The following is a 13,675-nucleotide window of genomic DNA, read 5'->3' on the forward strand; positions in this document are numbered from 1 at the left end:
GAGATCACAATAATAATAATGACAGTCTAGTAGACTTGGCCTCTAATTGTAGATCCCTTAGCCCAGAGTCCTAAAAGCAGAAGCTCCAAAAGACTCTTAAAAATTTGATATCTAATCAAGAAATAATAAATAGCAGTTAAGAGAGATACAGTTGTTATAAAAAATAACATTAATAAAACCTTACTTTAGTGGGATAGAAATAATAAACAAATAAATAGAAAAAAAAAGTTCTTTATTTATTTATTAAGCGTCCTTTATTTAAGAACTGTTTCAAAAGATGCTGTAGCCACAATTCCCGGTGTGCAATTTTCAATAAAATGTTTAAAGTATGTTGGTAACCAATGCTGAATAATTAATCTTACAAGCATAAAAACGAACTAATATTATACTAGTAGTGATAAAAGGTTTATCTCACTTTGTTAACCACATTCAAATTAATGAAACACACTGTTGTGCTTTGACTGACATATTATTATTATTATATGGGTATCTCCATGGAGTCAGAAGACTCATCGCAGGAGACCCAAACTATCAAAACAATATCTATCATAACTCTTCTTGAACTGATTTACATGCGAAGCACTCACAACTGAGTCAGGTAATGCATTCTGTTCATTCACCACTCTCCAAGCAAAAAATCTAGTTCTCACACCCTTGTTAACCACACTTTTCCTTAATTTCCAGGATAACCTCTTGTTCTTCCATCACCATCACACAGCTCAAATATTTCCCTTGCATCAATCTTATAAAAATCTTTTCAGTAATTTAAAATTTCTATCATATCTCCTCTTCTCTGTAATCCACAAGCTCTCAATCTATTAATGTAGGAAGCAATTTTTACACCACTCACCAACTTTGTCACTTTTCTCTGAACCCTCTCCACCAATTCCTCACCTCCAAGGAATCCAGGCGCCCAGACTTGAGCACAGTAATCCAAATGTGGAAGTATCAACGCCTTATAAAGAGGAATAATAACCTCTTTATCTCTGGATGTTAGTATGTTCTTCAATAACCAAGTAATCCTATCTGCTATCTTGGACACCTTAGCAACGTGTCCAGTGAACTTCAACTCCCTATCCACTATACAGTATATACAGAGGATATGATTACTGTTATTGGGAGGGAAAATAAAAATTCGAAGTAAACAAACTAAACTTGAAGAAACAGATACATAAAAGATTTAATGTGATGATTATTCTAAACTTTACCTCAAATTAAATAACAGGTATATTTTAATAATTATTAATGGGGACTGAAACAGTAAACAGAACGTTTATCCGATGATGTACTCCTGTCAGTCAAATCAGAACAATCAAATCAAATTCGTCTGCAATGTCAAGCGCTCACGTTAGATTACAAGTGTCGTTACATACATTTAATACGGAAATTATTACTTACCTGCTCTACTTCTAGAAGAAAAACGTTCTAATTATCTCAAAATGTTTCAAATTATTCACTTTGAAGGTGTTTATAAACATTTAAAACTATTTTATCACGTTACAGCTCTCAGACAACTGAAGTACAAAACCCACGTAATACACAGAACGTTACGCGCTGCAACTAAGGTTTTCTTAGTATGCCAACTTCGAGCAGCGCCACTTGCTCCTGTAATGAATTAAAAACATACAAAAACCTGCACTCTATTCAGATAGTAAAGGCAATTCATTTAATGATTCTAATTAAATTCAGATCATACACACAGTACATTATTATTCTGTTCTTAACTGATCATAATTCAGTAGTCTTCAGAAATGGCAATTTATTGAAACAATTATTTTTATATTCAAAATAATTGGTTTACTTGTGAGCTGTAAATGACATGCCAGCAGTTTTATAGGAAAGGCTTAGACCGACAGAGGATACAAATACCGAGATATGAAACTCAAGAATACTACTACGAACAGAAACCAGTGTGGATCTGCCAAAGCCTTTAAACGGTAACTTGTACCTGAAGTACTTAACAACATTCGCCAACAGTGCCGTCCTTAGACCGGGTAGGGAGGAATAGTACTGCCCTTGACCCCACACTTTTGAGGGGGACTGCATATCACAAACACAAAAAATATATCAAATAAGTTGGTGAGTGGTGTAAAAAATGCTCCCTATTTTTTTTTGTGATAGATTGAGTACTATCACTAAAATTGATATGAGTCAAAAATTTAACTTGATATTGATATAAGTTAAAAATTTGACATGAGTCAAATTGATAGATTGAGTGCTGGTGGATTACAGCGGTTGGTTGATAGGCGGAGAAGAGGAGATATGATAGAACATTTAAATTACTTACAGGTTTTTATAAGATTGATGCAGGAGAAATGTTTCAGCTGTGTGATAGTGATGGAAGAACAAGCGGTCATCCCTGGAAATTAAGGAAAAGTATAGTTAACAAGGGTGTGAGAACTAGATTTTCTGCTTGGAGAGTGGTGAATGAATGGAATGCATTGCCTAACTCAGTTGTGAGTGCTTCGTCTGTAAATGAGTTCAAGAAGAGGTATGATAGATATTGTTTTTTTGATAGCTTGGGTATATATATATATATATATATATATATATATTTTTTTTTTATTTGTGGCTATGAAGGTAGATTTGTAAAAAGAAGAAGATAGAATTTATTTAATTTAATAGTTTCTTAGCTTGATTTATAACTTTTAAATAGATATATGGAATGTGGGCCTTCATTTGTATTCTCTTCCCTGGCCTGCAAATGCTAGGGGAAGGACTGTTAGTCAACACTGTTTTCATCTACAAGTACGACTAAAATATTTCCATGATGCACGAAGGCGTTACTTTTATATGGGATACTAAATCAATTCATGTGAAGTCATTACCTCTATATGCAAGTAATCCAGTCGTCAAGTTGCTTCACGTGCAAAGTTTGTTTAATTAAACTTAGATAAAGAATGAAACCAAGAATATAACTTCTTGGCATATTTAATTTATAGTATGACCAAATGGAGGCCTGTGTACCTCAGTGGAAGTGGCGCTTGCGTTCTCTTCGCTTGGTCGCTCGAAGTCAGACTTAAATTCAAGTCTAGTTGCCGACTGGAGGAACTTTTTATAAGCCTTTCTTCGACAGATTCCGAGTTACTCGAACTGTGGCACGGGCAAGCAGGTTTTCCTCTCGGAAACTCGGTTTTTTTAATCCCATAAACTCAAGAAAATCGACTGCAGTACTAACATTATTTCAGACAGTAACATATCTTGTTAGGGTTATGCAGCGCATGTTTGTCAGCCTCTTCATCGGTGGCTGCTATAATCAGTAATAGATATGGGCAAGCTATCTCTGATTGGCTGCCAGTGGAGATTGAACTGCTCACTCAGTCTCCAAAACCTAGATAAAGGCCTCGCCTACTCCCTATAGGGGAATAAAAGGCATTAACTGATTTTTTTCATCTCTAATTGTGAATTCTTTAACGCCATTATCAGTAACCCATGTCTACAAAAAACTCAAACAGACACGATGCTCAATCGACAAACTTATATATATATATATATATACACACACACACATAAACAAGATTTTTATTTAATTAGGTCAAAGCATCTTATTATTATTATTATTATTATTATTATTATTATTTGACACCTCCAGGGAGTCCAAAGACTCATCGAGGGAGAGTGTGCCAACAGCATCGAACGATTGGTCCCCTTCCAACTACTATGGTAACTTGTTTTTGGTAAAATATTTATAAGCTCTGTATTACATAAAACTTAGTATTTCTTAGCCTTGCTCCCACTGACGAGACCTCAGTAAAGGTCGAAACCGGTCTGGTAGTGGCCCCCTTGCCTTTAATACATAGCATCATCCATCTCCTCAGGAGATGAGCTTTGCATTAAGGGTAAATATTAAGAATAGTGATCGGAGCTTATGCTACCTTTACGACGAGTAGCCTTCACTACATACAGGGTCAGCTAGACTTGTAACACTTGCAGGCGCAAACTGGACTGACTTGTCTGTTTGCTTACTTGGGAAATGGAGTAAAAACACCAGGTTTATATTAAAAACACCAGGTTTTTAATATAAACCTGGTGTTTTATATATATATATATATATATATATATATATATATATATATATATATATATAGGACAGTCCGCACTGAGGTGCTCTGTAGAGTTGCACCTCGTGCACTGTCGGACAACTCCTGCATAATTAAGGAGGAGCTTCCAGCCTGCTACCACCATGATATTTGGGACTGTTCTCTCCATTAAAATGGAGATAGTCATATCTCCAGTTTGTATGGAAGGGAAATGCTCGTGACTTTTCCGTCTGATGGAGATTTCCCTCCCATACTTGGATAAACTTTCTTTTATCCAGGCATCCTCTAATTCAATCGGAACCCTCTGCAAGCGGATAATTAAGGTCTCATCAATGAGAGCCAGACTCTGAGATGCCAAGGTTGCAGTAATGTAGAACTTATAAATTTTACTTATACAAGGTGCTTTGACCTTATTAAATAAAAATCTCAGGATGAGAGAAAGATGTAGAAAGTGTTTTACTTTCGATATACTATGCGTTAAAGATACCAAGCAATTTTATGAACTTATTTTAATCCTTTTTCCCAAGTAAGCAAACAAGCAGGTATCTCAAGTTTGCGCATGAAGTATTTTCAGGTCTGAGGCAATAAGGAAAGTGATCAGAGCTTACTTCATCTTTACAACGAGTTGCCTCAGACCTGAAAATACTTCAAGAGCAAACTTGACTTACTTGTTTGCTTACTTGGGAAAAAGGATTAAAACCAAGTTTATAAACTTGCTTGGTATCTTTCTTCCAGTTTAATGGATACGACTTCTAGTTTAATGGATATGACTTCTAGTTTAATGAACATCGACACGAGTTCGAAGTTCTCTCGAGCTCGTGTATGAAACCGTAAGCCAGTTTGCAGGGGACTGGATATTCTGCCTCCCTCGAACAGATCGAATCCTTATTCAAGTATGTAAAACGGCTGCAAATAAAGGATTTAGGCCAGGAATAACATCCTAAAGCTTCTTAATGCCGCCATCCCCTTTCTGTGTTACCTCACTCAGTAAAAAGGCCCGTCCGCCATCTAACCAAGAAGATGTGTGGAATCTAATGCTAGCTTTTAACATCCGGCTCTTGTTCTTGCAAGAAAGGCACTTTTTCCACTGGGGGATATGCAGGAACTGAGCCAAAAGTAGCCCTTAACATCGTTCTGTAGCTTCGGCATAAGACACAGCGCTGGGGTAGGGGTATTTATGCTAGCACTCCCTCCTCTGAGCCTTCCATAACATCCAGAGGGACGCAGAAGGGAGAGTGGGAGAGTTCCTGCCATTTACTGGAAGTATCGGGGGCTGTACCACTAGGTTCATCAAGATTGATACCCCGGTAGACCCACCATCAAGATCAACATTCTTCCAGTCGCTTTATACCTATTTCTATGGCGCCGATCATGTCATCCTGATGGGGGGACTTTAACTGCGTGGCGGTCCTGGCCTATCACAAAATAGGGAGAAATCCAACTTAGGCACTACTGGCTACAGGCAACTGGAAATTCACCTCACAGCACTCTGGAGGGCTCACAACCCCTACTGTCGAGATTACACGTGGACAAGCTGAGGAATCGGACAAGGCTCGACCCTTCTATCTGTCACAATCCCTTGTTTCCAGAGTCAAGGCAATAAGACACGTTAACATCCGTTCTTCCATCTCTTGGATCATAAATTAGTTGTGCTCATGTACCAACATCTAGAAACAATAGAAATGGGTCCGGGACCCTGGACGTTACCACAAGACTTCTCCTCCCTGTTCTTGCCCAACTTCCCGTCCCTGTTCTCGCCTCTCTTCTTCAACTGTGGTCCACTTGGAGCACTGCTAGCCGGGACTGGGACACGTGGGCACAACTCAAAATCTCCAATGACGAACATATGATCAAATTCGTACAAGAACGTGAATTCCAGAGAAGATCTAGGCTCCGTGATCTCTACAAGGAGCGAAGCTGGTTTGTGGCCAGTCAAGGCTTTCCATGCCACAATGCCATCCGTGACATTAATCTCGACATCGAAATATAGAAACAGGAACAGGTAGAAGAAAAGAACATGAAAATCAGACTCCACCTGCGCTCGGAAGGGTGCTTTCTACAACAGGCGCTACGTCAATTTTCGACAGGAAAGAACCTTCACCACCATCAGAGAATGCGGGTGTACATACACCACAACACCTGACATCCTGAACGCCTTCTGAGGGTACTCAGAAACTCCCTAACAAAAGCTAATCCTCCCAGTCTGTTGAAACTCTCTCAAGTCGATTCTACAAGTTTTATAGCTGTTTGAGGAGGTGTCTACATCTAGAGAGAGAGAGAGAGAGAGAGAGAGAGAGAGAGGGACTTTCGGTGACACCAGATTTAAAATCCAGTGGTGTACACCTCCTATCCTGTGCACTAACAGAAATAATACCTTCAAGTTCTGTTTGCAGCTGCTCTAACATATCCATCTGCAGCAGCATCTCCACTTCTAGCCATGCTCGAAGATATAACCCAGGAAGCGCAGCCCTACTCGAGGTGGTCTGCCCTCAAGTGGAGGATCACCTGGGCACCGGTTATCTCCATGGTCCCTTTGATCTTATGAGATAGACATCTGATTCGGGTAAAGAGTAATCATCTGACAGCATTGAGCTAACAAGATCAGCATTATGAGCTGATGCCTATTTTTCTTCTTTTTCTTCCCTACCCCCTTCTCTCACCTGCCCTTCCCATTCTACTCCCTTTCCTCTCCTTCTCCTTTCCCCCCTCCCCCACTAGCACCCCACTCCACCTTTCTGTTACTTCCTTGCCCTTCTTTTTCTTCTCTTCAGGGGCACTATGATCCCATTTATTTTCAATAAGCTGATGATGGCATTTTTACTTTTTCACCCGAAACCGGTCTGGGTGGTGGCCATTCCCCTTAATGCATAGCATTATACATGTCCACAAGGAAATGTTCTTTGCATTATAGGAGATACTTAGGAAAGGGATCAGATCTTACCCCACCTTTACAACGATTTGCCTCAGACCTGAAAATACTTCATGTGCAAACTTAACTTACCTGGGAAAAAGGATTAAAACCAAGTTTATAAAATTACTTGGTATTTTCACGAATAGTATACCCAAGGTAAAAAACTTTCTACATCTTTCTCTCATCCTGAGATTTTTATTTAATAAGGTCAAAGCACCTTGTGACAACTTGTATAGGTAAAATTTATAAGTTCTGCATGACTTAAACTTTGGCATCTCAGGGTCTGGCTCCCATTGATGACACCTCAATAGAGGTCGAAATCGACCTGGGTAGTGGCCCTTCCCCTTAATGCATAGCATCATACATGACCGCAAGGAGATGTGCTTTGCATTATGGGAGATACTAAGGAAAGTGATCAGAGCTTACCCCACCTTTACCACGAGTTGCATCAGACCTGAAAAACTTCAGGCGCAAACTTGATTTACATGCTTGTTTGCTTACTTGGGAAAAAGGATTAAAACCAAGTTTATGAAATTGCTTGGTCGTCAGTGTGTGAGTCGTCTGTTACACTTTCACGCAGGCCAACACACTACCACGTAAGCTTCCATAACCAATAATCCCTGGGAATAGGTTGGTTGCTCTTTATTTCCAGTAGTATCCCATGTCTGTCAAAGCGTGTGTTCTCGGGGCCGGTTTGCCTGCTTTGCGGGATGAAAAATTCCGGATAATCGGGCGGAAAAAACATACTGTCCAGACCCAAGACCATCTAACTTGGCTATGGCTGAGGAAGATCCATAAGCTCTTGATGTCATCGACGGGAACCAAACTTAGGACACTCCTTCCCCAGGCATATGATTGCATACATATATGTGCAGTAGGGTCTCTTTTGATGCGATAGATACGTTCCACAGAAAATCGCTTTTAAAAAATCGCACAAAAAAGACCTAACTTACGTTGAAAAATTACGGATACGTTCCATAGTTTTCTAAAACCGCATAAAACCGAAGCAATGGATTAAAATAAACCTAAAATCGCATAAAAAAGTTTATAAAACTTCAGGAAAATAAGAATGCCTAAGTTTATTTTAAAGCTTTATTCATTTAATTTTATTGAAAAGTAACAGTTTATTTTACATTTTTTCATCAGAATTATCGTCGCTATTAGACAATATTCGACAAGGTTTGAGAACTGATGAAAATCACTTTCAGCACCAGAGAGAGATAGTCAGCGCATCAGATCCCTATGGTAAAGGCAATGGTTCTTCACAAGAAGAATTAGCTTCACCCTCGTTCTGTGCAGATTTTTTCTTCGACAATGTAATCAGTGATTAAACTTTGCGATGATGATTTTACTAATTTTTTTTAAATCTGGATACAGCTCTCGGTATCCAGAAATACAATTCTTCAGCTCACGTTGTAGTTTAAAGGCTCATTCAGAATTTCTGTCATTAACAAGAAAATCATTTTCCAATTTACTGCACAGTTCAAGACTTTCTCGAATTATTTTTGCAGTGAGGGGAATAGGTTTTTCTTCCACTTCACTATCGTTTTCTGGATCTTCGAAGATATCTAAAGTTAATCGATATCCAACAATATCATCGTAACTTAAGGCATTATCACAAGCAATTCGTCTACATCGTTCTGGCTAAATGTATCAAAACCTTCTCCACCAATTTCATGTGCCAAAGTAATGATTTCAACTGATGATGTAGATGTTTGCAGCACATCCAGGCCAAGTTACTTTCCAGCAGTCATTTAAAGTTTGTGGTCTTATTTCAGCAATAGCAGATGCAGCATGATTTAAACAGTCCAAAATATAACTTTTTTTTCCAAAAGTCAGTTACTGTTAATGATTGATTTTTTAGTTTATCCATATAAATTGAAAAGTGTGCTTAACATAATATTTTTAAAAAGTAGCAATTATGCCTGATATAATGGATGAATAATGCTTGTTGTGTTGGGTGGAAAAAACTACCTGCATATTTGGATGTTTTAAATGCGGATGACTTGTGCATTGTCAACGATTAATAAAACTTTAAAATCGAGAGAATTTTGCACTTCTGTTGCAAAGCAATTATTGAACCATTCAGTAAATACAGCAGTTGTTACCCAGGCCTTTGTATTAGCCATCCAATATACCGGCAGCTGTTTTAGATCTGTGCCTTTTAGAGCACGTTGTCTTAGAGATCAATTTACCAGGAGGAGGAGGTTTCAACATTTGATCCCCTAATGCCTTGCTACAAAATAACAACGTTATTCGATCTTTCCTTGCTTTCAACCCATTTGCTTTTTCCTCAGACTTTGCGATGTAATTTCGACTTGGCATTTTCCAATAAAACAATCTTGTTTCGTCAGCGTGAAACACTCGATCGGGACAATATCCACCATCTTCAATAATTTTGGCTAACTTCTCTTGGAAACTTTTGGGCTGCTTCTTCATCTGCTGCAACCTCACCTGTAATCTTCACGTTATGAAGTGCATTCCTTTTTAAAAACCCGGTTATCCATCCTTTACTATCAGAAAATTCTTTATCAGCCTGGGATGCGGAAGTAGATGGCTAATGAACACGCTGAAATGAAACAACTAATGAATTTCTCTGTTCATAAAACCGAATAGCTTTTTGATTAATTAAATTACCACTTGTAGGAATTCTTATTTGAGTTAATTCTTCAATCCAAATTACGAGCGCTTGTTCCGTTTTTTCTAATAAAGCTTCTCTTGAGTACGATGATAATTTGACACTTAATTTTGTGCCAGAAATGACAGATTTTCTTATTGTGACTTCAATCTTTTTAATTGCTCTTATAGTATCTAGATTCGCTTAAATTAAACCGTTTACCAATCGCCGTAGATCCCTCTCCTTTTGCTAAGCGATCTAAAATTGCAATTTTTATTTCTAAAGAAATTGCTTTTCTTCGGTGTTTTTTTCTCTCCATTGGGCCAAATTAAATCTTTAAAATAAAAATTAGCAAAATTTAGACTTACGATAATCAAAAGACAAATACTTACTCATATGCAAAATTAAACTTCACGGGCACTCGCTGTTTACACGTTACTCACGTTATGCCAGAATGTGCTGCACCACGCTGTTCATTATGTGCAACGGAGAAACCCCGAATTTGCATGAAATATGCACCACATAACTTTAAAACCGCATAAAAAAGATAAGCATAAAAAGAGACTCGAGCGTATATATATATACTAGGGGGGGGAACTTCCCCCCTAGTATATATATATACGCTAGGGGAAAATCCCCCTAGTATATATATATATATATATATATACTAGGGGGGAAACTCCCCCTAGCGCCTACGGCTTCCCCCCCACGAGTTCCGGGCTGTAAGCCGGTAAGCTGGTAAGTAAGACAAAAAACGTGAAAGAGTACATAAAAACGTTTCAAATTTCGGCTTATCTTTATATATATATATATATATACAGTATATATATTGTAACTGGTATTTACTTAGATTCTAGACATTTGAAATCATAATTTTACTAAGCACACCGAGATAAGGTAAGATGAAAACTTTAATTAAAACATAACTAGCTTCGTCGGAATGCTTCAGATGTACAAATTATCAAAAACTGGAAAATACTAAGTTGAAAAATGGATTTCTCATAAAAAAAGTTAGGAATAACAACAGTCAAATTTGAACTCGCGTCCGCATGACAGGTCTAGCGTATTTCTAGTTCGTCAGCGCATTTATGCATATAGTAAGATTCCAGTCTATCTGGTGTTGACGATCTTCTAAATTAGAGTTGGCAGAGGAAATGACATGACTGGAGAGGACGCTTGCACGGGTTCTGTTGTAAGAGATATCATGTTGATGCTCTTCGAGACGTAGTGAGACCGACTTATTGGTTTGCCCATAATATAGTTTTCTGAAACTGCAGATAATTTTATAAACTCATGGGAACTGAAATTGGTTATGTTTTGACTTGGGTTGACTTAGAAAAGTACGAAGTTTAGGTAAGGTATTGAAGTAAGTTCTAATGTTAAATTTCTTCATACTTTTCGCCAATTTTGGTAATAGAGAACTTACATATGGTAATCGAATGTGTGCAATAGGATTCGAGTTATCTTCTTGCCGATTTGGCATATGTGGGTCTAGACGGTTTGCAATTTTTTGAAGTGGATATCCGTTCTTTAGGAAGGTGCTTTTGAGGTAGTTAAGTTCCATTTGAAGATCTTCTTCTTCTGAAATTAGAGATCTCTCTCTCGATGGGCCAGAGTGGAAATAATACCGAGTTTCTGCGGAGGGAAGTGATGAGAGGAGGCATGTAAGTATCTATCTGTGTGAGTTGTTTTTCGAAAAAATCGAAAATTTGAGACAATCAGGCATCCTAGTGATCTTTAAATCTAAAACGGGAGAACGCCGTTGGCCTCGAGTTCCGATGTGAAATTATGGTTATGATATCGATTGATCAAATGATCTAAGAAGGTTTATAAATTTTCTTGACTATTTTCCCAGATGAGGAAGATATCATCCATGTATCACAGCCACAGTTTGGGGTTTAATGTAGCGCTTGAAAGAGCTCATTCTTCAAAGTCTTCGAGAAATATTTTGGCTAACACTGGAGATAACGGGCTGCCCATCCGCTGGTTTGTTTATACATATTTCCTTCAAATGAGAAATAGCCGCAGTTTACGCAATGCAATAATACGGCAAAAAAATTTTGGAGACTTTGTTTTTTAGTAGATTGAGGACTTCTTCTGTGGGAACATTTGTAAAGAGAGAGACAATATCAAAACTAACCATTCTATCAGTTTCCTTGAGTTGTAATTTTTTTTACCTTAGATATAAAATCTTCAGAGTTTTTGATATATTAGGAGGAATTACCAGTGAGATGTTTTAAGGAAGAGGCAAGGTATTTGGACAGGTTGTAAAAAGATTAGCCTTCAACTATCGTCTTAAAGGTGTGTCTGCTTTGTGAATCTTCGGAAAGCCCCCACAAACGGGGAGTTAGGGATGAAGAGAACGGGGAAATAGTCTGGTGTGTCTTGGAAATTCCGAAGTTGATTTGAGAAGGTTGTTAGTCCTGTTATGAAGTTCCCTCGTAGGGTCACTTTGTAAAAGAGAGTAAGTATCAGGTATTAATAAGTCGTTGATCTTGGAACGATAATCAGATTTGTCTAGGACGACTGTTGCATTACTTTTGTCTGCTGGCAGAATAATAATGTCGTTGTTATTACGAAGATGGTGGATAGCTTTTCTTTCACATGAGATAAATTATCTGCTGGCCGACGACTGTTGTTTATTGTAAATATAGCTTCAGTTCTGAGTAAGTTCGCTACTGGTTTGGGGAGATATCAGGCAGCCTTTTCTAAGAAAAGGCGCCCTCACATCTCTCTCTCTCTCTCTCTCTCTCTCTCTCTATCGGTGTTTTTAGTCAGTAAAATCATTATTTAAATGTCTATAATCCGAGTAAATACTAATTACAATATCTATTTACTTCTGGCGAGGTTACACTACAACGCAATAAGGAGTATCAAAAGATTCTGGAAAAGTTTGGACTTTTTATAAACAGGTGAGTCTTCTTGAAAAGATGCAAGTTCCACTCTATCATTCACAAGTTTTTACAATTTAAAGAATCTATTCGCACAGAACCTGCACATAATATTTACCTAAAAGCAAAACTTGAACTGTTAAATGAAAGGATTGCGGACACTAAATATATTTTAGCTTCAGCATTCTCTAAAAAAGTGAATTAGAGAATATCCTGATTTCATCTTTAGACAACACATCTTGGAGTGAGGTTAAAAATATCAGCTCACACCGTGCTTCTAGATCCCAACACATCAATAAATTGTCTATCATTGTACCGAAAAGGTAAAGTAGCTATTGGCAACTTTACCTGTTCGGTGCGGTTTTTTGAGAAGATCAACACTAACTTGATATATTAAGGAGCCATTGGTTCACCCATTTTGGGCTTATGGTGTTGAATTTATAGACTTGCCCGTCCAGTTTGATTTGAGGACATTGATCGTTGCGGGATCATGTCAATGTGGACTACAGATTTATAGATCAGGGTAGATGGCGACATTTAGGAAGCATTTTGTAGCCCTATCTCTTAGAAACGTTTGATGGTTAGGATAACCCATTATTCAGTCAAACTCTACGTCTCTTGCAAATTTTAGTGCGCTTGACGCTATTCGCAAATACTGTTTAGCTGCTGCAATAAAATTTGCACTAGTTTAAAACTAATTGCAGTTGTAAATATTTGAAACCGCCGCGAGACTCCAGGCGGTTATCCATATGTCAGAACTGGTCTGATCAGCATAATGTATAGGAGTAGTCAAGTTCTGTGCTTAGCCGGCTAAGACATTTGATTAACGAGTATAACAGCTCAATCATATAACCCATGGAAAAGGAGTGATATGATTGAGACATTCAAATTACTGAAGGGTTTCTATAAGATTAATTCAGAAGATGATTTTGAGAATAGGACTGGTAGTGGGAGAACTAGGGGTCATCCATGGAAGCTTGGTAAGAGTGTGGTTATCAAGGGTGTTAGAGCTAGGTTTTTTATTTGGAGAGTGGTAAATGAGTGGAATAGGCTGCCAGAGTCTGTTGTGGGTGCCATGACTGTAAATGAGTTCAAGGTGAAGTATGATAGATACTGTGTGAATGTTGAATAGTTGTTCTTGACATGATGTTGGGCCTCCCTGGATGAGTCTAAGGACTCCTTGGAGCTGCCTGTAATAATAATAATAATAATAATA

General features: G+C 38.0%; 1 protein-coding gene across 4 annotated transcripts in view; it reads right to left on the reverse strand.

The window, feature by feature from the left end:
* LOC150104886 (uncharacterized) overlaps nt 1–1,836 on the reverse strand; it is a 695,785-nt gene extending 693,949 nt beyond the window's left edge. For 3 of the 4 annotated variants that reach the window (XM_090395398.1, XM_090395401.1, XM_090395397.1), the window contains exon 1: nt 1,802–1,836. In XM_090395398.1, the coding sequence (XP_090251524.1) occupies nt 1,802–1,821 (20 nt within the window). In that variant the 5' untranslated portion in view covers nt 1,822–1,836. Of the gene's footprint in view, nt 1–1,398; nt 1,548–1,801 lie in introns of those variants that run through there. The other variant, XM_090395399.1, reaches the window with a different exon arrangement.
* Nucleotides 1,837–13,675: the final 11,839 nt, after the last annotated feature.

This window comes from Typopeltis vanoorti, chromosome 7, assembly GCF_054136105.1.
Source record: "Typopeltis vanoorti isolate ZY-2024b chromosome 7, IOZ_Tvanoo_1.0, whole genome shotgun sequence".
NCBI classification, from domain to species: domain Eukaryota; kingdom Metazoa; phylum Arthropoda; class Arachnida; order Uropygi; family Thelyphonidae; genus Typopeltis; species Typopeltis vanoorti.